The 27,928-nt window shown below is 51.5% G+C and overlaps 3 protein-coding genes across 11 annotated transcripts in view; 2 read left to right on the top strand and 1 right to left on the bottom strand.

Annotated features, from left to right (window-relative positions):
• SUPT20H (SPT20 homolog, SAGA complex component) overlaps positions 1 to 411 on the top strand; it is a 37,348-nt gene extending 36,937 nt beyond the window's left edge. For all 9 annotated transcript variants that reach the window (XM_077346197.1, XM_077346196.1, XM_077346203.1 and 6 more), the window contains exon 23: positions 36 to 411. In XM_077346197.1, the coding sequence (XP_077202312.1) occupies positions 36 to 130 (95 nt within the window). In that variant the 3' untranslated portion in view covers positions 131 to 411. The remainder of the gene's footprint in view (positions 1 to 35) is intronic.
• EXOSC8 (exosome component 8) lies at positions 344 to 14,024 on the bottom strand. The gene is made up of 11 exons (XM_077346206.1): positions 13,897 to 14,024; positions 12,553 to 12,589; positions 11,565 to 11,628; positions 10,115 to 10,188; positions 8,764 to 8,809; positions 5,887 to 5,992; positions 5,758 to 5,803; positions 5,051 to 5,147; positions 3,987 to 4,104; positions 1,505 to 1,611; positions 344 to 593 (listed from the first exon to the last, which is right to left on the bottom strand). Exons 1-11 carry the CDS (start codon positions 13,920 to 13,922, stop codon positions 478 to 480), a joined length of 837 nt encoding a protein of 278 aa, XP_077202321.1. The 5' UTR covers positions 13,923 to 14,024; the 3' UTR covers positions 344 to 477.
• A 245-nt stretch (positions 14,025 to 14,269) lies between these two features.
• On the top strand, positions 14,270 to 26,685 carry ALG5 (ALG5 dolichyl-phosphate beta-glucosyltransferase). The gene is made up of 10 exons (XM_077346205.1): positions 14,270 to 14,478; positions 15,898 to 16,069; positions 16,198 to 16,244; positions 16,367 to 16,435; positions 18,151 to 18,243; positions 19,075 to 19,188; positions 20,437 to 20,496; positions 22,197 to 22,348; positions 23,809 to 23,894; positions 25,572 to 26,685. The coding sequence occupies exons 1-10, from the start codon at positions 14,419 to 14,421 to the stop codon at positions 25,682 to 25,684; spliced, it is 966 nt and encodes a 321-aa protein (XP_077202320.1). The 5' UTR covers positions 14,270 to 14,418; the 3' UTR covers positions 25,685 to 26,685.
• The last annotated feature ends 1,243 nt before the right edge of the window (positions 26,686 to 27,928 follow it).

The following is a 27,928-nucleotide window of genomic DNA, read 5'->3' as shown; positions in this document are numbered from 1 at the left end:
AACAATAACGCCCCTTTTCTCTGCTCTCCCCCCAGCGGCCATCGCGAGTCTTGGAGCACCCAACGGATACAGCGGCGGCTCAAGCGGCTCAGCTGCGGCCTCGTCGTTCCGGCAGCCGCTCAAAAAGTAGGGAGCACGGAGCTGCTTCCGCAACCTCAGGACTTGCATTCTACAGACACAGATATTTATTTCAAGAGGGAATGGTAAACGTGGCTTGAACTTGAAACCATTAAAATCAGCTGTGAGTTTAGTCGTGAAGTGGGATAGACCCCCACCCACCCCCACGGGTGAATTTAAAGTTGGTTGCTGCAAATTATTAAAAGAAATTGTTCCAAGGCAGAGCTGTATCCCATTCCGCAGTAGAAAAATATTTTGCTATGACTTTATAAATGTAGCATTTGGGATAAAATGGCCGGTGTGTGCTGTAGTAAATACATATTTTACAAATCTGCTTCCCAAAGGAGCCGCGTCGCTCGCCTAGGTTGCCTCTCCACTTTTGACCAGTTTCTCCAGCAGCTTCTTCACTTCTTTGTGTCTCGTCTTGGCGCGGCCGATGCAGTCTTGAAGTTTGGCTGCCGTCAGGGCTCCTCCTCCTGGTAAGCAAACACAGGCCTCAGTCAGCAATGGCCACCCTTCCCTTCTCGACACTGATCTTTCTCCTCCACCCTGGCCCATCTGAATCATAGAATCATGGCGTTGGAAGGGACCTCCAGGGTCATCCAGTCCCAACTCCCTGCTCAATGCAGGAAATTCACAACTACCTGCCTACAGAATCTTTGCTGGAGAAAAGTCACCTCCCAATCCCAAAGTGGCGATCGGCATTTCCCTGGGCATGCCACAAGAGCCAAGCTCAGACACAATCCCTACTGCCCACCCACTCACAATCTGCCTGAGTTCACAGAATCAGCATTTCTGCAAGGTGGCTACCTGGCCTCTGCTTAAAAACTTCCCAGGAAGGAGAACCCACCACCTCCCAAAGAAGCCTGTTCCACTGAGGAACCGCTCTAACTGCGAGGAACATCCGAATAACATTCTTGTTTATAGAATTTGTCTCACTAGCACAGGCTCATACGATAATCCCATTGGGCCACAGCTCTGCTTTTTAATTGTGCCTATTTATCAGTGGTTCCCAACGAAAGAGAAACTAAACCAGATGGATTAAGGTGCACGTCCAGATTAAAAAATGGGAACAGCGCATCTGCTTGGCAGCCAGAAGGCCCCTGGTTCAAGCCCCTTGGAATCGCCAGTTAAAAATTCTGGCAGTGGGTGATGAAGGAGAGGAGCTGGTTTTTAATGCCCTGCTTTTCACTACCCAAAGGAGTCTCAAAGCCGCTTCCAGAGAACTGGGACTGGCCCAAGGTCCCCCGGCTGGTTTGCTGGCTGATGTAAAAGATCTCTCGCCTGAGAGCCGCTGCTGCCTAAACAGACAAGCTTGACTCTGGCCAGACCAGTGTGAGGCAGCTGCAGGGGATTGTTCACTCAGGGGAAAGCTAGCTCTGATTACCTGGCTTATGAACGGAGCACAGTTTGCCTTCCTCATCGGTGACGATCGTGACCGTGCCAGTTGCCAAGTCCTCCTCTTCGGCAGTTGGGTCCACAATCACGAGTGAACTTTGAAGTAAACACACACACACACACCCAAAACCAGAGCTGAAATATACCGAGTGGCCACACCTGCATTTTGTATGGTCCATACGAAGGACCAAGCAGGATTAATTGGAAATGAAACCAGGGACTGTAAACGGGGGTCACCAAAGAAACCCCAGCCACTCTGCCATTTGCACACGAAGGAATCCTTGGATTTAGCCTCAAATGACAAGGAATTCTATCCAGGTGCCCACAAAGAAACAAGCCCGGGAAGAGGGAGGCAAGCAGCTCTCTTCCCAAATGTTGCCTGTCTGTTTCCAGTGTGCTTCAGGCAGAATTCCTCTCCAGAAAGCAGGAGGAAGAGGCTAACTGGAAACACAGCTATTTATGCAGGTCAGCAACCCATAGAAAACAACTGAAGGGCTCTGTTCGCTGAGGACAGGCTCTTTTAAAATGCGACACTGTGCCAAGAGGAACTACCAGAAAACTGTTACTTCTGCCCCTTCTTTAGGCCTTCCGGGTTTGGGTTTGGAGCATTTGGGGAAGAAAACTCTGTCATGCAGTTACGACAGACTATGAATTGGGGTAGAAATCTCTTCCCTTAGAAAGTGGACTCTCCAACGTGGCCATGTCTGCCAGGAAGGTCAGCTACAAAAGGGCAGGACTCCTCAACATTTCAGGCAGAGTTCTGTTTAACAAGGACATGGGGGGGGGGAAATATACTTTTCTTCTTCTTCTCAAAACATGGCTAGCTATATGAATTGTCAGAGGCCAGAGGAAACGGGCTGCTGTGGGTATTCCAGGCTGTGTGGTCATGGTCTGGTAGTTCCTGACATTTTGCAAGTCACTGTGGCCGGCAGTGTTAGAGGAACAACATGGCAAGATAGAAACACAGAGTTGGGAGGGGCCATCGAGGCCATCTAGTCCCACCCCCTGCTCAATGCAGGATCAACCTCGAGCATCCAGAAGAGGATCTGTCCATCTGCTGCTTGAAGACGGCCAGTGAGGGAGAGCTCCCCACCTCCTGAGGCAGCCCATTCCACTGCTGAACTAGACTCCTAGAATGGGAAGGGGCCATCTAGTCCCACCCCCTGCTCAGTGTAGGATCAGCCTCAAACATCCAGGAGAAGGATCTGTCCAGCCGCTGCTTGAAGACGGCCGGTGAGGGGGAGCTCCCCACCTCCTTGGGCAGCCCATTCCACTGCTGCACTACTTGGGACTCTGAAACATTTTTTCCTATCTAGCTGGTACCGTTCTCTACATAATTTAAACCGCTTACTGGGGGTCCTCTCCTGTGATGCCAATAGGAACCTTTCCCTGCCGTCTCCACCTCCTCTTCTCCAGGCTCACTACTCCCAAGTCCCTCAGCCTTTCCTCAGAGGGCTTGGGCCCCAGGAGGCCCCGGATGGCTCGTCGCTCTCCTGAGAGCCAGTTTGGTGTAGTGGTTAGGAGTGCGGACTTCTAATCTGGCATGCCGGGTTCGATTCTGCACTCCCCCACATGCAACCAGCTGGGTGACCTTGGGCTCGCCACGGCACTGATAAAACTGTTCTGACAAGGCAGTGATATCAGGTCTCTCTCAGCCTCACCCACCCCACAGGGTGGCTGTTGTGGGGAGGGGAATGGGAAGGCGACTGTAAGCCGCTTTGAGCCTCCTTCGGGTAGGGAAAAACGGCATATAAGAACCAACTCTTCTTCTTCTTCTCTGCCCCCTCTCCATTTTTGAAGTGTGGCCTCCAGAACGGCATGCAGGACTCCAGGTGGGGCCTGACCAATTCAGTAAACAGCGGAACAGTCATCTGGCAACTCTGATGTGATGCTTCTGTCAATACACCACCTTTACCACCACATCCCATTGGAATCTCTCCATGCCAAAGTGTTTCCACACTAATGCTTCCTGTCTTGCCATGTCCTACCCCTGAAGATGCCAGCCACAGTTACTGGCAAAATGTCAGGGACTAAAACTACCAGATCACGGCCATGCAGCCCAGAATGCCCCCAACAACTAACGGGTAATCCTCTGGTTTCAGAAAACAGTTCCTGGCACACATGCAGCTTCAGTGCACGACTGAAATGTACGATGCTTATGCTGCAAGGACAACTGCTGCCAAAGCAACTTTGGGGGGGAAAGAAACTGGGGGGAAAAAGACACTGGGGCTGCCTGAGCCTTGCTGGGCACCAAGCCCCAACTGACCCCACCCACTTTTAAGAAACACTTGGGATGCTGGGAAAGTGTCAGCGGACACTTTCTTGAGCACGTCCAATTTGCTGAGTAAAAGCAGCACAACAGGAATGAAGTCCAGCTTTGAGCCCGGCGCAGATGAGCAGCCCTGGTCCTCAGCAAGGTCCCCCCTCACTGCTCCCGGGTAATCTAAGTGTCTGCAAAGTTCCCTACTTACTCAAACAGCACAAAGGAGGCAGCCACCGGTTCCCTCTGGACTGTCAAAGGAGTCTTTTCCTTCAGGTTGACTTCCGCTAAGCCAGTCTCTTCATTTATGCGAACAGCCGGCAACTGCACTGAAACAGCAACACGGGCGAATACTCAGCAAGCGGGGGGGGGAGGGGGGCAGCTGTCCTGCAGAGCCTTAATGGAGAAATGGGCCCCCTGCAAGTGGCACCGAGCAACACTCAACTCAATCCGCCCCCCCTATGGTGAAGTCAGGCATTTTCCTGCTTGAGCTGAGACTAATCTAGGGGCGTGGGGGGAGTCTGATTGGAAGGCTTGTTAAAGCCCTCCCATCCCGACTTCCGCTCTGAAGCAAAGACCAGAATAAGGGGGCAAAACTCAGGTGATCCAACCATCAACCCATTCAGTAATGCTGCTGCTGCTGCAGAGCCCTGGTTAGCGCCTGTGCCTGGCTCGGTGTTTATTTCGATCCCCTTTAGCCGTTCAAAGGCAACACCCAAAGCAGCCGAGTGATGCGAAACGGCTGCCCTGCAGTCCAGGACAAAGTTTGAGTCCAGGAGCGCCGTAACATTCTGCTCATACCCAGGATTAAACTTGATCGGTCTTCCAGGTGCCACAGGACTCAAACGTTTGTGGCGTGTGCATGCACATGAAAGCTTATCTGCAGAATTGAACCTGGCTGATTTTCAAAGTGATGCTGGACTCCGCCTTTGTTCAGGGATCCGAAGAGGTGCACACACACACACAAAAGCTTACACCCAGAATTAAGCTAGGATGGCCTTCAGGGCACCGCTGGATTCAGTCCTTGTTCTAATGCTTCTGATCAACAGGGCTCCCCACCAGACTGTATCACACAGTCTGCACGCAAGAAAAACAGCAGCAGGTTCCCACCCCTTTTATAAGGGAGCCACCCAGGGGCTGAGCAGGTGGAAACGGTCAGCCCCAAATGAAAAACTCTCTCTCTCTGGACCCAAGAGGTAAGGCAGGATATACAGTAGATGTTTTAATAAAAGCCTCAGTCCAGCTGAGAACTGGCGGGCCCTGCAAAGACCTTACCATTTTTTAAAGCTGCTAGCAGAGCGCACATGCAGGCGTCCAGAAGGTTCCCGTCATAGTCCAAGCAGATAATATCGCAGTACAGGACCCAAGCGAGCTGGGGGAATAAAGACTCCAGATTAGGGATGTGCGCCTCAGCGATCCCTGAAGCCCGAGGCGGCACGTAGGAGGCCAGCGCCATGGCATGGAGCGCAGGGGCAGCGTTGCCACCCTTGCTCTATGGTGCTGGGCTCCTACGTGCCGCCTCGGGCTTCAGGGATCGCCGAAGCAGCCAAGCCGAGGCAAACATCCCTACTCCGGACTGTAAAAAAAAGAAATCACATAAGAAAGATGCCAAATGAAGATGGAATCTTGAGAAATGCGCTGGCGGGAAAGAGAACGTCTCTCCCCTGAATGAAGCTCCTGCCCTGTCTGCCACCTGGTTCCCGGGCTGAAATGGAGCTGGCCGCCATCGAACACAGCGAGGCCGACCTGGCATTCCAAAGGTGGCTGCCCTGATCCCCACAGCAGGGGTCACGCTCAGGTGACAATGCGTCCTGGGACACTCACTTAGACTGTCATGATGCAAAGGGACCCTTCCTTTTGGACTGAGCAGGAATTTTGCAGAGGTCCCCCTCCCGCCCCATCCTCAACCCAAACAGGACTGAAAGAAAAAGTGTCTTCGATGGCCTTGAATGGTCCTGGTAACGAGGCAGCTTTTTACTAACCTTCCCGTCTGCAATGCACAGAGCTTCTTTCCTTACGACCTGTGAACTAAAACAGCGACACGGTGAAGAGGATGACCCCACTCCGCAACACACGTCCGACAGGCAAACTGCGGCACACGCGACACTTACCTCTCAATCACGTCGGCCATGAACTGACTCGCCGCCTGAGCCTCTTCCCCGGGGGGTCCCGGTCGAAACCTTGACGAGCACAGCGGCGGCAGGTCCACGTTAGGCACTGAGGGGCAGAGCCAGGGCGGGTCAGTCTCACGGAAGCCATCTAGTAATACACAGGCTGATAGGCCGTCGGGAAGGAAACTAAGCCCAGATTCTTCTCCTACTCTCTTAAGCACAAACTGCGGCCCTCCAGATGTCCATGGACTACAATTCCCATGAGCCCCTGCCAGCGGCTCACGGGAAATGTAGTCCATGGACATCTGGAGGGCCGCAGTTTGACTACCCCTGCTCTTAAGGATAAAAGGAGAGTTTTCCAACGTACCCTGACTGGGGGCTCGAAACAAGTGTGTGCCTTAAAAGTAAAAAAATCCCCGAATGATTAAAAACAATGAAAGATAAGCTCAAGAACTGGCAGCCCAATCCAACCCAGAGGACCCAAAACCTTTCTGAGCCTGTGGGCAGTTGTGGAATTCTGACACCGTGGTGGGCACCGCAGTGAAGCAGCAGCCACAGGAGGCCAAAACGGCCACAAAACAGCTGCTTCAGGTGTGCAGTGGCAGATGTTTTTGTAAACCAGCACAGCCAATCAGAAGCCTTGCCAGGCAAAAGCCCTGCCCACTTTCTAAAAGCATTCTCCAAAACTGGGCACTAGGTTGGGAATCCCTGCACACAAGCATTCCGATAAAGACAAAAAAGGAGGCCGGAGGCAAAACCAGTGTGCTTTCGTGGGTTCACTGCACTTGGTACACTTGTCATGTTCTCTCAGCATGGCCTTCTCAGTCTAGAAGTCTTGGATCCTTACAAAATGCAAGAACCATCCTCTCAGATTGAAAACAGGTTTGGCAGAATAAGGGAAATGTTGTAAAATGACCAGGAAACTACACGTTCCGATGGAACTGACCAGGCTGGAAAACAGAATAAAGGCTCAGCCCAGGCTTTAATAAAGGCTTTAAGACCAACAAAGTTTAATTCTGTGTTTTCATGTACACACACATACATGCACGTACACTGAAACAGACTTCCTGTGCGGGTGTTTGGGTCACCTCTCTTACCCCTGGGGTAAGAGATTTCTTTTTCAGAAATTTCTTTTTCAGAAATTTGGCCTAAGCTCAAATCGACCCTTCCGTGGGTCCCACAGGATACTGAACAGAATCACACCAGAGCCAAGCATTCGTAGAGCCAAGGATATTCAAGGATGTTTCAAGGCTGCAATGGGACCGAGTAGCAAGGCCAAGCAAGACCGTGTGAGAGAGTTCTAAAGGAGCAGTAGCCGTTTCTCATCTTCCCCTGGAGCTGGAAGGGGGGAGTGGTTCAGAATTCCCATCTCCTCAAGGAAAATACTTTACCCTTTGTACACAATTCAGAGTAGGGTTGTGTGCTCTGGCGCACTTTGGCGCGCACTGAAGCCCGAGGCAGCCAGCATGATTTAAGGTGTTATTTGTGGCCGGATGCAGAATATGGCCTTGTAGCCTAGAGCTTGCCTCTGATGTTTAGTTTGTGATGGCCGTTCCCCCTCCACCTTCCTTTCCTCCATTCCTGCCCTTCTCAGGCCATTCCCCTTCCACCTCTGTCCTGCCCTGGAGTCAGGAGTCTTATCAGGACCTTTTGGCTATAAAACACTCGGCTTGTTCCCAGGGGGGGGAGGGAGGGGGGACTACTATGGCCTGTGCCCCGAAACCCAGTTCCATTAATCTTGTGTCAGAGTTCTAGTCTCGTAGACAAATTTCTTTTTCAGAAAGTTTCTTTATTCTCAAGCAAAAGCATCCAACAATCGAAACAGGCAGAACTGGAGGTATACGCAGGGATTCAGATATATAATAAAACACAGGAACACCCCCTCTCCTCCCTGCCATGGGAAGGCGATGACTCAAAAGGAGATTCCTCTAATCAGGGTATCAGACGCAGGAGGGCAAAATAAGTCAAAGGGAGTGTAGTATCTCAACACAGCCATGTTGAGGGAGGCAGGGGCCATAAAGCACTAAGTAGGGAATGGGGGCCTTGTGGTGCGAAGGGAACCAGCACTGGGAAACATCACAGGTCAGGCAAAGCAGGCAGCTCCAAACATCAGTCACAGAAACCAATTGGAAACACATGGCAGAATACCCAGGCTGCTGACATCTTGGATCAATAAATAAAACTTTTGTTTGGTAAGGAGTTTGCTTTTTGACCTAACAAACATCTTCACACTTACGCATCTTGACTCTAACTAGACCTTCCTAGCAACTAACTGACCCCTACTTATGTGTAAGGCTTCAGAAGGGCTGTGACAATGTATCTGAAGACATGTGCTTACACCCAGAATTAAATGTCTGTTGGTCCAGGGAAACTGATCTCTTTAGTCTGGAGTAGGGATGTGCGCCTCAGCTCAGCCACCTCAGAGATCAATGGAGCAATGGAGGCATGGCGCTGGTCCCCTCCACACCACCTCAGATCTCTGCAGATCCATTGATCTCCGAGGTGGCCGAGGCACACATCCCTAGTCTGGAGATGACCTGTAATTCCAGGAGTTCCAGGTCCCACCTGGGGACTGGCATCCCTACCTGCTTGCCATAATTGGTGTTCTGGGCCAGGGGTCACCAAACAGTGGCTCTCCAGATGTCCATGGACTTCAATTCCCATGAGACCACTGCTGGCTCATGGGAATCCTAGTCAGTGGACATCTGTAGAGCCAGTTTGGCCACGCCTGCTCTTGGCCATGCGGAGAGAACAGGGTACGGACTCCCAACTTTATCCTCTTGCTTCAGACCAACATGGCTACCCACCTGAATTGACTGGACTGGAAAAGGATTGGCAATTCCAAGGGGGAAACGTAGGTGGGGGAAAATAACTTACCAATATATCCCTTGTTGCTGGAATCAGCAGGAGGGGCTGCAAATTCCTGCAGGGATCATGTGTGGAGGGAAAAAAGGAAGAAATTTAGAAAGGTGATTACGTCAATGTTCACAAAATCAAGGTAAGCCTGTTTCAGAATGCCTTCAGTTATTCTTATTTGTCTTTCCTTCATAGTTCATTGTTTTATTCCTGTTCTTTATAAAGTATTATTATTCATAGATACAGCTGATAAATAAGAAACAGTGTGCCCTAAGTTTTTCTGAATGCGCAGTTATATAATTGAGACATCTTTCTCCCATACTTTTCATATACTGAATTGTGAATTTTAATGGATTTTCTGAAGACTAGAGCAACCTTTCTCAACTTTGGGACCATTGAGAACTCCCTGAAGCATTCTTCCGGCTTCGAGAAACCCCAAAAGTGGTGCGATTGTGCAGAATAAGGTTGGGAAGCATAGTTGTGTACATGCTCATTCAGGGCACCCCCACCCCCATCAGTGGTCATTTTGGTAGTGGGTCAACAAGACCATATATAGTCAGAATATCCAATGAAGAACTGCAAGGAAGGAGCAGGGAGTTTATCTTGAACTGCTCTTACAGGGCGGATAAAAAAAACAGTAGGGCCTGCCGATTGGGCTCTCCGATTGTCAGTTCGCCGGCAAGGGACCAATCGCGAGCTGCTGGCAAGGGACCAATCGCCGGACTAATGCGAAGCGCCTCCCGATCCGCCCCCCTCCAACGTTAGCTGCATGCGGCCGACCGCCACCATTTCCTCCATCACCGCGGACAGCACACGTTGCTGCCTGACCACGCGGCCAATGTAGCTGGTGATGCCCGCGACGGTGGCCGCCTCCAAGAGGACAAGTCACCGCCAGACCGCCCTGCCCAGAGCAGCCGGCGGCGGGGACCGCGTCCATGGTGGCAGCGGGGGCCTCAGAGCGCCGGCCTCGACTCTGCCCCGGCCTTGAGCCCGCCCGCCGCCATTTCCTACGGAGGTAGGCGGTGGCAACGGTGGTGAAGGTGGCGGCGGCAGCGGGGAAGGCTCCCAGGCCACCCCACGGCGAGCCTCTGCTGTGGGGGGGGGGGCGGGCAGGCGGAGAGCCGCCCCACCCAACACACAACGCCCGCTAGCGCCCGCTGCATTTAAAGTACAGCGGGCTTAGTTTCTAGTATTTCTATAGTTGAAAACTGCTTTGAGACTGCTTTGGGTAGAGAAAAGCAGCATCTAAGAACCAACTCCTCTTCTAATTTATGTGTAACAACAGTATTATTTTACACCCATAGAGTGAAGGAGGAGGAAGGGTTCTGTGACTTGGGTCATTTTTAAAACAATTCTGAGTCCCCAAACTCACCGCCTTTATGCCACATATCACCGTTGTGTTTCCTAGTTTCACAAGGGCAGAGCCGTCTGCTGTAGCAATTGAACCTGGAAACGGGGGGAAAACACTTTACAAAATCTGAATCATGATCTATGAAAATGCCTTTCACAGACCAGACTGAAAGCCCCATCACTTCTCACAGAATGCAGGACAGAAGGATCCAGGCAGAAAATGTACATTCTTGCAAAGTTGCCCTTCAACAGCTCTGCAAGAAAGTTGTGAAGGGCCAGAAAAGAGAGAAAAAAGATTCATGGATTTCTTTCTTCATCTATAAGCAAATAACAGTTTTGTGGTTTAGATCAGTGGTCCGCAACCTTTTTTAGGCTGCGGACCGGTGTGGGGGGAGGGTGATCCGGCGGCCGCGCATACGCAAATGTGCATGTGTTGCAGTTCAGCGCATGCGCGTTTGTGCCGGCAGCCATACTTCCCTCTCCCCCCCCCCCGCAAAAAGAAGCTTGCTGGGCCGCAAGCTAATCAGCCGCTTAGGCGGCCGATTTGCTTGCGGCCAGGGAAGTTTCTCACTGCGGGGGGGGCGGGGAGAGGGAGTTGCGGCCCAGTGCCGGGGCCCGGTAGTTGGGGACCACTGGTTTAGATGCATCAAAGGTTTCTGGTGAGAAGTAATTTCTGTCTGTAATTCCTTTCTTCCTGCCTGCAGCAGTCCAAAATTACTTCCTCCCCTCCCCCGCACCTGCATAGAAATGCTATAATAAATCCAAGACCCCTTCCATACCTAAGAGTAACATTAGCGACATGCTTAATACCCTGATTTCGACACAGAAATGGAATCTCTGTTTAAATCAGTGAGAAGCCAGAGATGGAGAAAGAAAAGGGAGAAATTAAGTTGCTGTTTGAAATAAAAGGAGGACCCTTGCAATATTCTGAGAATGGCAGTATATAAATTAAATGATAGACAGACAGGATAAGACAGGTAGAGGAAAACAAGAGAGTGGACTGAAACCAAGACGACTGACTGGCCACACTAGGAAGCCAAATGGAACTGCAGCGATTCCAGCGGCCCATGAGACCAGCTAATACTTGGCTGACCTACAGGACGGGTAATGTTTTAGCGGATTTGGAGGCAGCCATCGTACAGAAAGGGCAATATTGTATCCCTACCAAAAGGCATTGTGGACCTAAGCAAAGCCCTTTGATTTCTCAGACATTTTGACAGGAGAGCCAAATCCTTGATTAAATAGCTCTGCCCCTGAAAGCTGGTCTTTCCTTTGACTCCTTTGTTTCCTTTAAGTCTGCCAGAGGAAGTGATACTGCAAATGCCATCAGCTGGATAGTGTATGGTTATTGTACAGATAGATGGTTCAAGCCCAGGTGAGGCAAATTAAAATGATCATTTCTTCTCCTAGGCCAAAATATCCCCCAGGTCCTTTCAGAAAGCGGCCAGAGAGCTCTTCTCCACCAAACTCACCTACGTTGACAGTGGTGGTTCGGAATTCGCCAAGTTCCCTCCCATCAGGTCGACAGTTTTCCTTCTGAAAGGCATGTCCTTTTTTTAAAGTCAGCCACACACACAATCACACTAAACAGAATCTTATTTTACCTGCTTGCCGCTAAATCTGACTCAGTAATAAGTATCAAAACATGAGAGGAGCCATGTTGGACGAGACCAATGGCCCATCCAGTCAAACACTCTGTGTCACCCTGTGGCCAAAACCAAGATGCCATCAGGAGGTCCACCAATGGGGCCATATCCTCCCACTGTTGTCCCCCAAACACCAAGAACACAGAGCATTACTGCCCCAGACAGGAGAACATAAGAGAGAGTCCATGTTGGATCAGGCCAGGGTCCATCCGATCCAAAACTCTGTCATGCTGTGGCCAAAACCCAGGGGCCATCAGGAGGTCCAACAGCCGGGCAAGATAGAAGGGTGACTGTATCTTTGGTTCAGTTCATTCTCTTCTAGGTTTGAAGACCCATCTTATCAACAACTACCGGCAGGAGATCCACCTCATTCCTCCTCTCCAGACACATGGGTCAATCTACATTTCCACCGTGGCAGCTAAGTGCCATTTCGTGTGGTGTCCAAATCACAACATTTTGGAAGGAAGAGAGCCAAGTCTGGAATCTTGGTCTGGAGAGAAGAGTGCCGCTCACAGGGTTGTCTCTAGCAGTCCAACAGCAGAAGGTGCTGATGACTGCAGCTGTTCCCCACTCCCTTCTGATCCCATAAGGCTTGATTCCCATAGTCATGCAGACCTAGGGGGGCAAAGGGAAAAATCGCCTGATCTGCCCTTGAGCAGAAAACCACAACCTCGCCCTTGCACTGCATGCAGGGAGACAACTGCCTGATAACAGCCACCTTGACTTTTAAAGTCCAACGAATCCAGCAGCCCCGGAAGCTACAATCAAACAAAAACATGCTGGGGAAGCCATGAAATATTCATGCCGCACTCACCAAGAACCTCCTGTAATACTCCAAAGGTTCCACAGTTCTGAAAGAAATCAAATGGAAAGGCAAAATGCAGTCCCAGGCACAGAGTCCTCTCATGCCATTTTCCCTGCAGGAGCTTTTAATAAAGGTTTTGAGCTGAAGACATTTCCCCAGGGAGGCAGGAGGTAAGTGGGGCGTGGGGCATGTTTGGGGTGTTTTTAATTTTGGGACCTGAAACTAGCATTGGGCCAAAAGGGAAAAAGCAGACAGGAGGAGAAGCTGTTCCAGGCATGAGTGAGTAACCTGCTTTTCCAACACTCTGGGCCTGAAGGCAAAGCGTGGGGTGCCCCACAGAGCCCCAAGGACCAGGGGTGCGAGTTCCAGGTGGGAGGTTCAGGATGGGGCATGAAGACCTCCCTCCAAAGCAGTCGCCTTTCCTAGGGAATGTCATCTCCGCAGCACGGACATCAGTTGTCATTTCTGCTCTGTGGGTGCTAATCTGCTGGATGTCGCTGGCCCTAGGGAAGTTCGCCAGGCCTCAATCAGGGCCTGGGCCTTTTTGGTCCTAGCCCCAAAACTGGTGGAATGAGCTCCTGGGAAAGCCGAGGACCCTGGTGAGGCTATCACAGTTCCGCAGGGCCTGCAAGATGGAGCTCTTCCACCAGGTCTTTGGTTGAAGCCAAACCAGGTAAGTTCAAGCATCTCTGGAAAATCCAGCATTCTCCTATCCGGTTGTTGCCTGGGCTGATTCTGAATGGGGGAGGGAGAGCTGGTGATTGCCGCTAGCCATGTGGGTGGCTTGTAAGGATGGGGTTTCATTTGGAGGGCATTGGCTCTTTATGAAACACGTTGTTACCCGCCACGCGCCAAGAAATGTAATCATAATAACAATTAATGATGCCGTGTCTTTCCTCGGGGCCAGCGCTGCCCTGAAGCACCCAGGAGGCCTCGCACCCCCTGGCCATGGGCCGCGGATGGGGGGGAGGGAGGGGGGGAGGGAGGGAGGGCGGGCGGCCCGGGGAGGGCACTTTTCTCCAGGGGGGCCTATCTATGTCGACCGAGAAGGGCTGGGGTCCCAGGGCTGGCTCCACGTGGAGGCCGGCTGCCCGGCATTGCACCACCCGGCCCCTGGACGCCACCTCCGGGCTGGGGAACTCCTGGAGATTCGGGGGTGGGGCCTGGGGAGCATCCAGGCAGGAGCCCCCCCCCCGCCCTCCAGCAGCCCTGTTCTCTCTGCAGTCGGATTCCGGGGATCCCCGGGAGTTTGGCACCCGCGCCCTGCCGCCCTGGGCGTGGCCCCGCCCGAGCCCCGAGGGGGAGGGGCCGGCGAGACGCGCACGAGCGGGAAATGGGGAGGGGGGGACCGACCTGAACCCTCCGGCCGCCGCCGCCATCGCCTCTCTTCCCGCCGCGCGCGGGGGTGGGAGGAGGGGGCCCGCCCCCAGAGGGCGTGGCACGGCGGACTCCGCCCCCTCCTCCCTCCCCGCCCCCGGGCTGGGCCTGGCGGGCGGCGGCCTACCTAGCCGGGCTGTGGCGGAGGGGCGTGCTTGGGAGCGGGGCTCCACACACTGGACCGCCGAGAGGGCGCCCGAGGCCAGGCAAGGAACGAGCCTAAGGAGCGACGCCCCTCACGCCCGCGTCCCCTCTGCGCCTGCTCCTCTATGGCAAGGAGAGACGGTCGCCGCCTCCGCCTGTCCAATCAGCGACAGGAGCCGGTCGCGGGTTGCCCTATCAGCAGCCGCCTCGCCTTTCCGCCGCGAGGACAGTCCCCGGAGGAGGGGGGGTCTGTCCGCCTTACTCTGTGGCCTTGGGGAGACGCCGAAAGCCGCTCTGGCAAGGCCGCCTCGCTGCTCTGGCCGCTTCCGCCTCCGTGTCTCTGCGGGCGGCGCGATGGAGGTGGCGTGGCTGGCGCAGGGGGCCGTGGCCGTGGCCCTCGCCGGGCTGGCCCTGGTAAGGCCGGGCGCGGGGCGGCTTGTGGGCGGGGGGCAATCAGGCGCCAATCCCCGCTGGGCATGCCAACCTCCCGGCGGGGCCTGGAGTTCCAGCTCCTCTCAAGCCCCAGGAGAAAAGGGCTGCTGGGAGGGGGGACTCAACTGTGCCCCAGCCCCAAATCCCCAGGAGCTCCCCATCCTGGATCTGGCCACCCCGCTTCCCGCTCCCTTATCCTCGCCCACTCGCCACGGTTACCGCTGTGGAACAGAAAGATGCAGGTTGATCTGGGTGCCCACGGAGGACCACGACGACGGGTCCATTTCTCAATGAAGGAGCCGCAGCTTTGGCGCCTGCAAGAGCAGCGTACCAGTCAAAGGAGTGGTGGGTCGGCTGTTGCCCTGCCCCGGGTGGCCTAGGCCACACGTCCTCCTCCCCTCCGGTGGCTGGGCTGGACTGGACAGCCGCCACTCAGCCACCTCTGTCCTTCCCTAAAGATAGATTCAGGCCCCGGGCAGCCTTGTCGGCCCAAAGCAGCGGACCAAGGGTCAATTCCCGTGGCACCTTGGAGACTGACCAAGTTCGTTCTGGAGATAAGCTTTTGTGTAAAAGCACACTTTCCCCTTGATGTCTGAAGAAGCAGCGTGCTCACGTGTGAAAGCCAAAACCTTGAGTAAATGTTTGTTGGTTTTCAAGATGCCTCTCGGCTTCAGCTGTTATCGTTTGTTGAAATGCTGTTCTAGTTGGTATGTTATATCATAATGGTTATGTTCTATGTAAATGTTCTACAAAGTTTCATGTAAATTGCCCAGAGCTGTAGGGAAAGGAGGTATAAAAATCTTCTAAATAAATAAAATAGTTCAAACGGGATATCTCCTGGGAACTCATTCCACCCAGTCGGGGCCAGGACAAAAAATGTTCTGGCCCTGGTGGAGGCCAGACACACTTCCTCGGGGCCAGGAATCATTAGCCCGTTGCAATTGGCTGAGCACAGTGCTCTTCGGGGGGCACAGGCAGAGAGGGAAGAAGGGCCCAGATCGCAATTGGCCTTGAAGGTCATTACCAGAACAGGAAACCTGGGTATCCATTCGAATTGCTTTCTGTGCCGTCTTTCAGTGTTGCTAGTGTGAATCGCTCCTGTGGTCTGCGGCTGCTCTAAGAGATTTAAAATATTTAGGTTATTTCTGTGCTGTCTCATCAGAAGTCCTGCTCATCAAAGGCTTGCAATTGAGACAGCATCACAATAGATAAAAGAAATATGTACTATATAATAGCTTTGCGTGTGTGTCTGTGCGTGGCCCTCAGAAGCCATCTTTGCTCGTAACTCAGGCGGCCTTGTCTGTCTCGCTGATTTGTTCAGCTCCTCCTGGCCTGGAAATGACTGTCTTTTCTCCCTGTGACCCTGAGTCTCAGCTACAAATCGTTCACTTCCCCCGGCAGGTGGCCCTCATTGCACACTTGACAGCCACCAACATGCCAGACTTCAACCGGCACGATGACGAAAAGTTCTTTGTGACCGCGGAAGGCAGGAGGGAACCTGTGCCCAGCATCCAGGACCCAGCAACGCGTGACCTTTCAGTCGTCGTGCCTTCGTACAATGAGGAAGAACGGTGTAAGGAGATCCTCATCCGCTTGGCCTTTGCGTGCCTCGCGGTGCCTTGCCATTGTGGGCTGCATCATGTTTTCACCCGTGCACTTTGATGGAAGCAACGTTTATGGGATCTTTCTCGCCCCTTGCAGTGCCTTCCATGATGGATGAAGCCTTGCACTATCTAGAGAAGCGGCAGGTACGAGTCACGTTCCGTCGCGGTGTCCGGGGGACACGAACCTGAGGATGCTCGGCTGGTATTCTGGTTCCCTGGAAGCTCAGTGGCAAGCCAGGTATACCAGCAAGGTTTCTGTTTTGTAGGCGCAGGATCCTGCCTTCACCTACGAAGTCATTGTGATCGATGATGGCAGCCGTGATCAAACCACAAAGGTAGGCGGCTGGTTGGCTTTCTGCAAATTGGTCAGAGATGACTGACAAGAATCTAGACAGTAGGGCTGATTGGGGTCCCAGGTGGCTCTGCAACCTTTTTCCTGTTGCGGACCGCTTCCAAGGGGTGGGGGAGAGGGCGACCCGGGGCCTGCGTACGTGCGAATGTCTGGACCTGCCCGCATGCGCATTTGTGCCCGGCGGGGCCACAAATGCACCCATGCTTCAGTTACGTGCATGCGCGGACCTGCTGCTCATGCGTGTTTACACTCCCAGGGGCGCAAATGCGCATGTGTGAAACTGCTGCATGTACGCATTTGTGCCCCGGCGGATGCAAACATGCATGCACTTTTGCACCGCCGGTGTGCCGGCAGCCACACTTCCCTCCCCCTCCCGCAGCAAGAAGCTTGCTGGGCCGCAAGCTAATCGGCTGCTTCAGCGGCCGATTCGCTTGCAGCCTGATGAGCTTCTCGCTGCAGGGGGGGCAAGGCTCTTGCGGACCGGTGGTTGGGGACCACTGCCAGGTGGGGTATCTATCAAGAAATGCCAACGCATCTCTCCATGATTAGACTGCTCTCTGTCTGCTGAGTCACACGGGTTCATACCAGCCTTGGATTTCTACAGATTTATTGCAGCCAATGAAGCTGAAGAAGAGGAGTTGGTTTTTATACCCTGCTTTTCACTACCTGAAGGAGTCTCAAAGCGGCTTACATTCGCCTTCCCTTCCTCTCCCCACAACATGCATCTGACTAGGAGGGTGGGTCTGAGAGAGCTTTGACAGAACTGCTCTGTGAGAACAGCACTATCAGGGCTGTGAGTAGCCCATTCCCATGGAGGAATGGGAATCAAACCCAGCTCCCCAGATTAGATGCTGCCGCCCTTAACTACTACACCAAGTTGCTTGTGGAGTTCTGCGTTGGGCTAACTTGCTTGTAGCTTCTTAAATTTGCCCATCTTTTTTTTTCACCACTGTCTTTTAATATTTCCAAAATAACGTTTCCAAACTTTTCCAAAGCAACGTTTACTTAGTTAAGGTGTTTGTCCCACATTGTCCATTTACAGCAATGAAAGGATAAGGCCACATTAGGCTCTAAGAAGGAAGCAGCAGTGACACACAACCCTGCTATCCTAGCTGCAAGAAGGTCCTGTCCTCCTGCCCCATAGCGGCTGCCGGCTGGTGGAGCCGAAGAAGGCGGTCCCCCCGGCCACACTGAACTGGGCATCCCAGCCCCCTGGCCAAAGCGAGTCATCAGAGTCTGACTTCTACGTACTGATCCTGCTGACTCATGTACTTACATTGGCCGAGTAAAGATGTCTTCTCAGTCCTGAACCTGTTTCCCCAGAAAACCCATTGGCTGCTCCTTAGTTCTGGAGTTATGGGCAAGGAAGGAAACGCTTACCTCATATCAACTTTTTTTTTACCCTGTGCGTAGCTTTATAAACTTTAGACACTGCTCTCCTTGCCCTCCCCACCCCCCTTGGACTGAAGTATCCCAGGTTCTTCAGCTTTACCTTCTAGGAAAGGTGCTCCAACCCTCTGAGTCACTGGAGTACCTTTTCCAGCTCTGCAGCCCCTTTCTTGAGATGCAACCCCAAGAACTGCCGTCCAGTCCCATTCACTGCTCATTTCACTTCATGCCAAGAGAGAAAGGGGGGGGGGTGGATCTGAAGCCTCTTGGTGCTGACTGTCATGTTTGGCCTTGCATGTGCCCCTGTAGGTTGCCCTGAAGTACAGCCAGAAATACGGCAGTGACAAAGTGCACGTCCTCACACTGGTGAAGAATCGAGGGAAGGGGGGAGCTGTCAGGATGGTACGTTTTCCCTTCAATAAGCCTTCATGATTCTGATGAGGAGCTATTCTTATTTGAATTTCTGTACATGCAAATTTCTTTCAGTTTTATATGGAGCCACGTGCTTTAAGTTGTCCAGTTAACATGCATGTTAATTTCAACATCTGTATTTTATGAACACATTTCATCTAGCATAGTTACACTTTTTAACTGTTGCTAACTGCCTCAAAGGTCTGGAGGAAGCACACTACACATGTGTGAACGTGACCTTGAGGGTTCTTGTGGACTGTTTGCTAAATATGAGCAGACCTTTCTGAGCCCTTTGGGATTCTGACACAGGACAACGGTCAGAATCCCAAAATGGCTGCCCCAGGAGATGGAGCCCCCAAAAGACCTCAGGGAGCGAGCTTATCCCTAACTCTTAATAGTAACTCTTCCAACATTGCAGGCAGAAGCTCTGCTTAACAGGAAGCCTTTTAAATCTGCACAGCCAATCAGAAGTCCTGCTGGGGGAAAGCCCCACCCTGCCCCTCCTACTTCCTAAAAACACTTGGGAGGCTCCAGGAAAGTTGCCCATGGGTGCCCACGGGTGCCATCTTGGGGACTCCTGAACTGATGTGTTGATGTTCAGTGTTCTTTTTGTATGCTTCATGTCACTGGCACCTCTTGAGCTTGCTAATTATTCCAATCAATGAAGTCATCTTGGGTTTCGCCATATTTAAGGACTTCATGTTGATATTGCTTCCGGGCTTGGCCAAGAAGCGTCGTCACTAAGACAAAGGGCCCTTCGGTTGCTGTTTGGGTCAGTCATTTCCCAGATGGGCCTTGAATGTCTGCCTGTCCCGTTTGTAGGGAGTCTTGAGCTCTCGGGGGAGGAAAATACTCATGGCAGATGCTGACGGAGCCACGAAGTTTGAAGATGTCGAGAAGGTCGAAAAGGGCCTTGAGAGCCTCCAGCCCTGGCCGGTGAGTTTGTGGTGGTGTTTGTATTGGTTTATTTAAAGCAATCATTGGCTGTGTGTCAACGTTATGGAACTCAAAGTGGCTTGCAATGAAAATAAAGCAACATTTTGTTAAAAATCATTCAGAATATGACAAAGATCTCAATTAGGATGGCCAGTCAATAAAAACAGAAGTCGTCCAATGCAGTCCTGGCTAACACTGTCTTCAGCTGCCTCCTGAAGATGGGCAGTGAGGAGGCTGGGAGCCCTTTCCTGGAGGAGGATGGAGCATAATTGTGGGGCTGCCCCTGAAAAGGCCCTGCCTTATATGCTCCCCAAAAGGTATCTTTGATTGGTGGGCCAGGAAGAGGGTTTTCCCCCTGTGATCCTAGTTCCCAGGTAAGGACATATGGGAGAAGTTCTTCCCCTTTCCTTTCTGGCGGGGGAATGTGTTGATGGCAAGCAGAGCAGGCACCCAAAAGCTTATGCGACGAATACGAGTTGGTTGGTCTTAGAGTTCCCCCTGGACTCCCAACTTTGTTCTGTTGCTTCAGACCAACTCGGCTACCCACTTGAACCAATTAACAATATTATTTTTTACTCAAAATACAACCATTCGTCAAACATTAGCACTCATACAATATTTTCTTCGAGCACGCTTTCTCAATCTGGTCTTCATGAACCCCTGTGGTTTCTTGACAGTCCTGGAAGGGTTCCCCAAATGGGTGGGTTAGTTAAATTTTGATATCTTTTTTTAATGTGTTAAACATTTGTTGGGTGATATGACCATATATGGTCACTAGGGGCAAAGCCTGTCATACCCAGGGATACAACGGGCGCTAGCACACATGCCTGCCCTGTGGCTCTCCGGGGTGCTGACCCCCCCCCCACTCCCCACTGGATCTTGAGAGCCAGCATGCTGGAGGTGATTGAAACAGTAGGAGACTCTAATCCCAAGAGCCCAGTTTGATCCCCTGCTCCTCCTCCTCGTGCAGCCAGCTGGGTTGCCAACCAGTTCTTGGACTTCCCTTGGAAGCCCAGAAGCGAACCTGAGTGTGACTGAAACACAAAGGGCAGCAGTTCTCCTGCAGATGTTTCTTGGTTTGGGGAAATTCCCACGTGGGAAGTATTTAGTGCTCAGTTCCAAGCCTTGAAAAGACATGCAAACCACATGAAGGCTGCGACAGTGTGCAGATGGAACGGATGCAGATTAGGCCATCCACTCTCAGTCCTCTCTTGCTCAACGGTTGTCCTTCTGTGTGTCCCTCGTTAGGACCAGATGGCCATCGCCTGTGGATCTCGAGCCCATTTGGAGGAAGACTCCATAGCAGAGGTGAGCCTCTCCCTGCCGCTTGGCTGCCCACTCGCTACTGAGCTGGTGGTTGGGAGGGGGCCAGTCCTGGGGATCCGAGTGTGCTGGCCGTTCAGCCTGCTGTTTATCCACAGCTTCTCAGCAGGGTGTGATTCTGCCTCTTGCTTGATCAAACAAGCCCCCCAGCCTTGCATCTACCAGGGTAGAGGTCAAGTCTTCTGAGGATCCTAGGCAGAGGGCAGAGAGCCCAGGCTGCTCTGCAAGATGGTGGTCCCAGTCCTGGTTTTTATTTCTCTGCTTGCTGGCCTCCACAGAGCCAGTTTGGTGTCGTGGTTAGGAGTGCGGACTTCTAATCTGGCAAGCCGGGTTTCATTCCGCGCTCCCCCAAATGCAACCAGCTGGGTGACCTTGGGCTCGCTACGGCGCTGATAAAGCTGTTCTGACCGAGCAGGAATATCAGGGCTCTCTCAGCCCCACCTACCTCACAGTTGTGGGGATAGGAAAGGGAAGGTGACTGTAAGCCACATTGAGACTCCTTCTGGGAGAGAAAAGTGGCATCTAAGAACCAACTCTTCTTCTTCAGTAATCTCAGGGCTCTCTCAGCCTCCCCTCCCTTACAGGGTGTCTGTTGTGGGGAGAGGAAAGGGAAGGCGATTGGAAGCCACATTTAGACTCCTTCAGGGAGAGAAAAGTGGCATCTAAGAACCAACTCTTCTTCTTCAGTAATCTCAGGGCTCTCTCAGCCTCCCCTCCCTTACAGGGTGTCTGTTGTGCGGAGAGGAAAGGGAAGGCGATTGGAAGCCACTTTGAGCCTCCTTCAGGGAGAGAAAAGTGGCATCTAAGAACCAACTCTTCTTCAGTAATCTCAGGGCTCTCTCAGCCTCCCCTCCCTTACAGGGTGTCTGTTGTGCGGAGAGGAAAGGGAAGGCGATTGGAAGCCACTTTGAGCCTCCTTCAGGGAGAGAAAAGTGGCATCTAAGAACCAACTCTTCTTCTTCTTCAGTAATCTCAGGGCTCTCTCAGCCTCCCCTCCCTTACAGGGTGTCTGTTGTGCGGAGAGGAAAGGGAAGGCGATTGGAAGCCACTTTGAGCCTCCTTCAGGGAGAGAAAAGTGGCATCTAAGAACCAACTCTTCTTCTTCTTCAGTAATCTCAGGGCTCTCTCAGCCTCCCCTCCCTTACAGGGTGTCTGTTGTGCGGAGAGGAAAGGGAAGGCGCTTGGAAGCCACATTTAGACTCCTTCAGGGAGAGAAAAGTGGCATCTAAGAACCAACTCTTCTTCTTCTTCTTCAGTAATCTCAGGGCTTTCTCTGCCTCCCCTCCCTCACAGGGTGTCAGTTGTGGGAAAGAAAAGGCGACTGCAAGCCGCTTTGAGACTCCTTTGGGTAGAGAATAGAGGCATATAAGAACCAACTCTTCTTCTTCTTCCAGTCTGGCCATTCTTCCAGTTTTAAAAACTTGCACCCTTCCAGTTTTAAAAGACGTCTTGAGGAGGAAACGTTCCCAAAATCAGAGCATCACATGTGCATTACATCCCTGCCTGTGCCAATGACCGCACATTTTCAGATTTCGCTTGTTTAGAAATACTTAATTGCAACAAATGCATCGCAACATCCAGTCGGGGCAGTGCTCTGGATCTGGGTGTCCGTCCAGGAAAATTGTTGAATTCTTGGAGTCAATTCCATTAGTAGCAACGGCAAATATTTTGTGTCTCTCCTGCAGCGCTCCTACTTCCGCACGCTTCTCATGTACGGATTCCACTTCCTCGTTTGGTTCCTTTGCGTTAAGGAAATAAGAGACACCCAGTGCGGGTTTAAGCTGCTCACCCGAGAAGCCGCTTCCCGGACATTTTCGACCCTCCATATAGAGCGCTGGTAGGTGGTCTGACTCAGACTCGGAAAACCTTTCTTGGCATACACAAACACAATCCGAGGAAACAAAATAGATTAAACTATATTACGTTCCTGCTCTTGCAGACGTGAGTTATTTATTTGTAGCATGCTTCCAAGGGCATCGGCTACCCTGGCAAGTTTAATGGGATCTTTTTCTGAAAGTATTCATTGGATGATGGGATTTAGAATTGACTTTGGAATTTAAATCCCTCAAATATGACTGGATGTGGTCGTGTGACCGGGACTTTACAGTTTTTGGGGGCAGGAATGTGATGGAATCTTCCCCAGGACACACTTGAGGGAAAGGAGTTGACTCTGGCAAGGAGAAAAGCCCTCCTTGCCAAATGAGAGTCCAATTGGGAGAGATCAGCAGGGAGCAGTTTATAGTTGGATGAAATGCCCCAGAATTGGGGGGAACAGGTATTACTAAATAAAGCGCTAAGGGGTTCTGAGGCGGGATGTGTCCGTGATGAGGAAGGGTCCGGATTGGACCCTTCCTCTGGACAGACAATCGGAGGGACCAATTGGTCCGATTGGTCCCTCTGATTCCCAACCCCAGCAACTGCGAGCCGCGCACAGCGCGGCTCACAGTTGCTCCCGGCCTGACGCAGCGAGAGGCACAAAGCGCCTCTCGCCGCCTCAGAGAGCCGCCGCCCCAGAGAGCCGCTGCCGGGGGACACGCAAAATTGTAAGTTTCTAGCGCCCGCTGTATACGTCACACAGCGGGCTTTATTACTAGTTACAAAAGAAAATGCTGGGAGACTCGGGGGCGGGGGAGTAGTTTTGTATAGCATTGCTTTAAGAGACTTAGATTTAGAGTTATTAAAATACGACTCCAAGCAAAAATCCACACAACTTTCAAAACTATAATTCAGCAAATCATGACAGCGTACAAGTCTCCCAACAATAAAAACACTTGAAAGTCAAGCATTTTGAAACATAAAACTATAAAATCATGGCAAGATTACCTTAGGCAAATTTCCACCCTAACCTTAAGAGATGATGCCCCCTTCACCCAAGCCGGCAAGTCTCCATTTAGGGTGTGCTTGGAGTAACCGTTTCTCTGGCTTTACTGAAGGAAGAGCAGCCAGTTTTGAGGGAGAGGTGAGAAATTCTGCACATCTGGAGGGGAGGGATTAATTTTCTGGTTGCTTCATATTTAACTTTATCTTTTCAACCCCCTTTTACTTGGGCAGATTTATCTCTCCCATATGAACAAACGGTTGGTTTTGAGAGAGGAGGGGACAGGAGCCATATTTCCACGTATTTTCGTTTTGCACTCCACCTGAGAGAAACTTCTCCTTTGCCAGAAATATGCCTTTGCTTGCTCCATGGCCAGTAATTCCGTGCAATGAAGGCAAGCTCAAAAGGCAGCAAGTATTTGTGGTGTTTTTCCGTTCTGCACAGTCCTCACACCTCTCTGTCCTGGTCTTCTCTTCCAGGGCTTTTGACGTGGAACTTCTTTATATAGCTCAACAATGCAAAATACCAATAGCGGAGGTTGCTGTCAACTGGAGAGAAATTGAAGGTCAGTGGGTCTTCTGCAGGATTCATTCCAGAAACTTGATTTCCCCAGGTCCCTCTTGAGTGGGCTGAATATTCCCTCCTAGCTTAAAATCATTTCAGTTCTATCTCCAAAAGATTAATCTGGGGAAGATGGAAGTTCCTCTTTTCTGCGGAGATTCCTTTTGCTTAATCTCAATTCCTTGATTTTTCTTCAGCAGGAAAGTCATTCTCCTTGTTCTTTCCTTTCAAGAACAAGCTTTGTCCATCCCAACAGCCTTTCACAAAGAGCCACCATGCCTTGGACCACTTCCCTGTGTGGAATTAAAATGGGCCAGATCTGGCCTCGGCAGTCCAGTCCTCATAGAAAGGAATGGCCCTTTAAAGCAGGGGCAGTCAAACTGCGGCCCTCCAGATGTCCATGGACTACAATTCCCATAAGCCCCTGCCAGCAGTTGTTCGTGGGAATTGTAGTCCATGGACATCTGGAGGGCCACAGTTTGACTACCCCTGCTTTAAAGTCTAGGCCCAACTCTCAGCAGTAAGGCACAGGGATGCCCCCAGGTCCCTAGCCACAGCTGCATTCCCAGCACAACTCTTAGTTAGGAGTTGTAACATCGGAATCTGAGGTTGTATTGGAGAAGCATTGCCAAGCCCATAGCCCAGGTATCTGTCCTCTTCTGAGGCTGGCAGTTTCTGACTGCACATCCCTGCTCCAAGGAGGTCCACAGAAACAGGACAAATGAGCAATTTATTCACAATACCAGTTCCACAACACCAGCCTGTTGACCTGTGGACCCCTTAGGGATTTTGAGAAGAGGGGTTGAATACCACCCCAAAATGGCTGCCCTCGGAAACACAGCTAAACTCAAAATGTCTTATGAAAGAGGTGGGGCCTAACATAATACTGCCCTCCTCACAGCTCCTGGGAAGGGGAAAACCCAGAGGGAGAAATGGAGCCCCGCCCCACCCCACCCCAGGAGTGCCTGGGCTCTTACTGGGTCTGATTCTTTGCAATGAGGACAGCCAAACAACAACACCTACTTTCTAAGGGGCTGGGAGGGAGAGCCCTTTCCCTGTCATCCGAGGCCTGATATCGGCCAGGCAGAAAAGCAGCTGGCTTTATTATTATTTTTTATTTATTCACCGCCGCTCTTGGGCCAGCTGGCTCGTGGCAGGTTACAGCAATAAAATGAATGCCTTAAAAGCCACACAGCCCAATCTCCCAGCCACCATACCTCCCCCCCCCCCGCCTCACCAATCCCTAAAAATCTGATGGCTGCAGCCCAGGCAGGTCGCCTCGGGTTCTTCATTAGCCTACCAGCCTGATCCCCACGACAACCAACAAGCCCGCTGGCCTGATCCACATACTGACATCTTTGCCCAGTGCCGTTTGCTCACATAGTACCAGAACTAAGAGATCTGTGACCGGCTGAGCTGGCTGCACATGAAGGGGGGGGGGGGGGGCGTCCAACCCAGTTCTTCAGATTTGAGGCCACCACCCTTAAGCATGATGCCTCATTGGCTGCAGCAGGGAGGGGAACCAAAGGCAGGGCCTCTGAGCCAGCTGAATGGGACAGGAAGCAGGGGGGCTGGAGGCAGCCTGGGGTAGGCGGGGCCAGCGCATTGCATCATAACTGCAAGCTGCATCCTAACCTCCTTGAACAACCGACCGTTCCTTTCCTGTTTCTGCTGACTCTAGGTTCCAAACTGGTTCCTTTCTGGAGCTGGCTGCAGATGGGCCGGGACCTTCTCTTCATCCGCCTGCGGTACTTGACAGGCGCTTGGCAGCTCAGCAGGAGAAAAACGGACTAGGTTTACACGCATGTGTCAAAATAGATATTTATATTTCCAAATACGTGGAATTATTACAGCTGTATGAAATAAGAGGAAAGGCTGAGGTTGCCCATCTTTACTGCTGCGCTGTTTGAATCTGGCTTTGTTTTTTAATTTGCCAAGAATGCAGATGTTCTATAAGATGCCTTTTCAATTTTTTTAAAGCTTTTGTAATCAGGGATCAGTTTCTTTTCTTTGGCAACAGCATTTGGACATTTGTCTTACACAAAGGAAATGTGTTGCAGCAGTCTCAAATGTTAATTAAAAAACCCACGAACTGTTATGGTCCACTAATTCTGTGGTCACAGCTGTCCAAAACGTGCTCATCCTGTGGTGTGCAAGAGATTGTGTCTTTGAAATGTGCAGGATTTGTTGACGTCGACAGGCAGTCCTTCGTGGGCAACCTGTGAGCATCAAGAAGGAGAATTCTCTAGATTTCAGACTCCCATCTGTTTGCTCAAACTGTCTATCCAGAAGTTTAAAAATTGCTGTATCATTGTGTCACTTCTTCCAGAATGCCATTGTTTAAGGAATAGTGAATGTTCCGTCGATGAATGTGATCCAGGCTGTTTTTGAGGTTCCACTGAGATAAGCGGGAACAATGTTGACTCGGTTGAAATTGGGAAGATGTAAAAATGTTTAATTTTGACTCAGCTCTCCATAGGCTGTGTTTCATCCCTGCCAAGGTACACGTGAAAGACAGAAGAGATGGCTGGCTCGGCATCAGGAGAAGATTGCTCAAGACTCTGCTCGTGTCACTTTTCCTCCGTGAACTGTAAGAGCACATGGGACCTCTGAGTGCATTCGACTTTTGCACGGACTGTAGCAATAATTCCAGCAAACATTCCAAGTGTTTTTGCATTTTGAAACAGTGAGCCATTAAATTGAAAACAGTGCCGTCAACCTGGGTCACGGACACTTTCTAAGTGGCTTTCATAAAACACTGTCCCTAATTGTAATCTAGGTTATTTTGTTCTTGTTGTTACTGTTATCATTATTATTTCTAGGCGGCCCTCTCTAGTGAAAGCCTGGAGGCAGCTCATAACAGTTAAAACTTCGTACAGGATAAAACTGCATACATTTAAAGCGGTCTACTGAACCGCACTCAAAGAGTGGTTGTCAATGGTGTTTCATTGGGAGGGAGGGAGTAGCCGGGTACCTCAGGGCTCGGTGCTCGGCCCGGTACTTTTTAACATTTATTAATGATCTAGATGAGAGGGTTGAGGGACTACTCATCAAGTTTGCAGATGACACCAAATTGGGAGGACTGGCAAATACTCCAGAATAGCGGTCCCCAACCTTTCTCAGGTCAGGGACCGCCTCCGGAGTGAGGGAAGAGCCAACGGCCCGGGTGCTGCGAAAACGCGCACGCGCAAATGCCGTGCATGCATGTTTTCGCCACCAGGTGGCGCTAATGCGCATGCGTGGCAACTGCGCGTGCACGTTTTTGCCACTAGGGGGCGCTAACGCGCATGCACGACAACAGCGCGCAGCAACAATGCGCGTGCACGTTTGCATCACCGCCATGCCGGCGGCTGTGCCTGCCTCTTCCCTTCCTTCTTGCTGCCAGCGGGGGAAGGCAGGTGTGGCCTTCGCGGCCCGCCACTGGGCCGCAGACCGGGGGTTGATGACCCCTGCTCCAGAAGATAGAGACAGAGTTCAACGAGATCTGAACACAATGGAAAAATGAGCAAATGAGAACAAGATGCAATTTAATAATGATAAGTGTAAAGTTCTGCATCTGGGTCAGAAAAATGAAAAGCATGCCTACTGGATGGGGGATACGCTTCTAGGTAACACTGTGTGTGAACGAGACCTTGGGGTACTTGTGGATTGTAAACTAAACATGAGCAGGCAGTGTGATGCAGCAGTAAAAAAGGCAAATGCCATTTTGGGCTGTATCAACAGGGGCATCACATCAAAATCACAAGATGTCATAGTCCCATTGTATACGGCACTGGTCAGACCACACCTGGAGTACTGTGTGCAGTTCTGGAGGCCTCACTTCAAGAAGGACATCGATAAAATTGAAAGGGTACAGAGGAGAGCGACGAAGATGATCTGGGGCCAAGGGACCAAGCCCTATGAAGATAGGTTGAGGGACTTGGGAATGTTCAGCCTGGAGAAAAGGAGTTTGAGAAGGGACATGATAGCCCTCTTTGTATTTGAAAGGTTGTCACTTGGAGGAGGGCAGGATGCTGTTTCTGTTGGCTACAAAGGACG

The sequence above is a fragment of the Paroedura picta genome, chromosome 7 (assembly GCF_049243985.1).
Source record: "Paroedura picta isolate Pp20150507F chromosome 7, Ppicta_v3.0, whole genome shotgun sequence".
NCBI lineage: Eukaryota > Metazoa > Chordata > Lepidosauria > Squamata > Gekkonidae > Paroedura > Paroedura picta.
The sequence above is the reverse complement of the archived record's forward strand: the minus strand, read 5'-3'. Positions and strand labels throughout refer to the sequence as shown.

Coding starts and splice junctions, on each gene's coding strand:
- EXOSC8 (XM_077346206.1), bottom strand. CDS start 13,922: ATGGCGGCGGCGGCCGGAGGGTTCAG. Junction 5,804..5,886: donor ATGGCCGACGTGATTGAGAG/GTAAGTGTCGCG, acceptor TCGCTGTTTTAG/TTCACAGGTCGTAAGGAAAG. Junction 1,612..3,986: donor GCCTCCTTTGTGCTGTTTGA/GTAAGTAGGGAA, acceptor TTTACTTCAAAG/TTCACTCGTGATTGTGGACC.
- ALG5 (XM_077346205.1), top strand. CDS start 14,419: ATGGAGGTGGCGTGGCTGGCGCAGGGGGCCGTGGCCGTGGCCCTCGCC. Junction 16,436..18,150: donor GCCGTGATCAAACCACAAAG/GTAGGCGGCTGG, acceptor GTGCCCCTGTAG/GTTGCCCTGAAGTACAGCCA. Junction 18,244..19,074: donor AGGGGGGAGCTGTCAGGATG/GTACGTTTTCCC, acceptor TCCCGTTTGTAG/GGAGTCTTGAGCTCTCGGGG.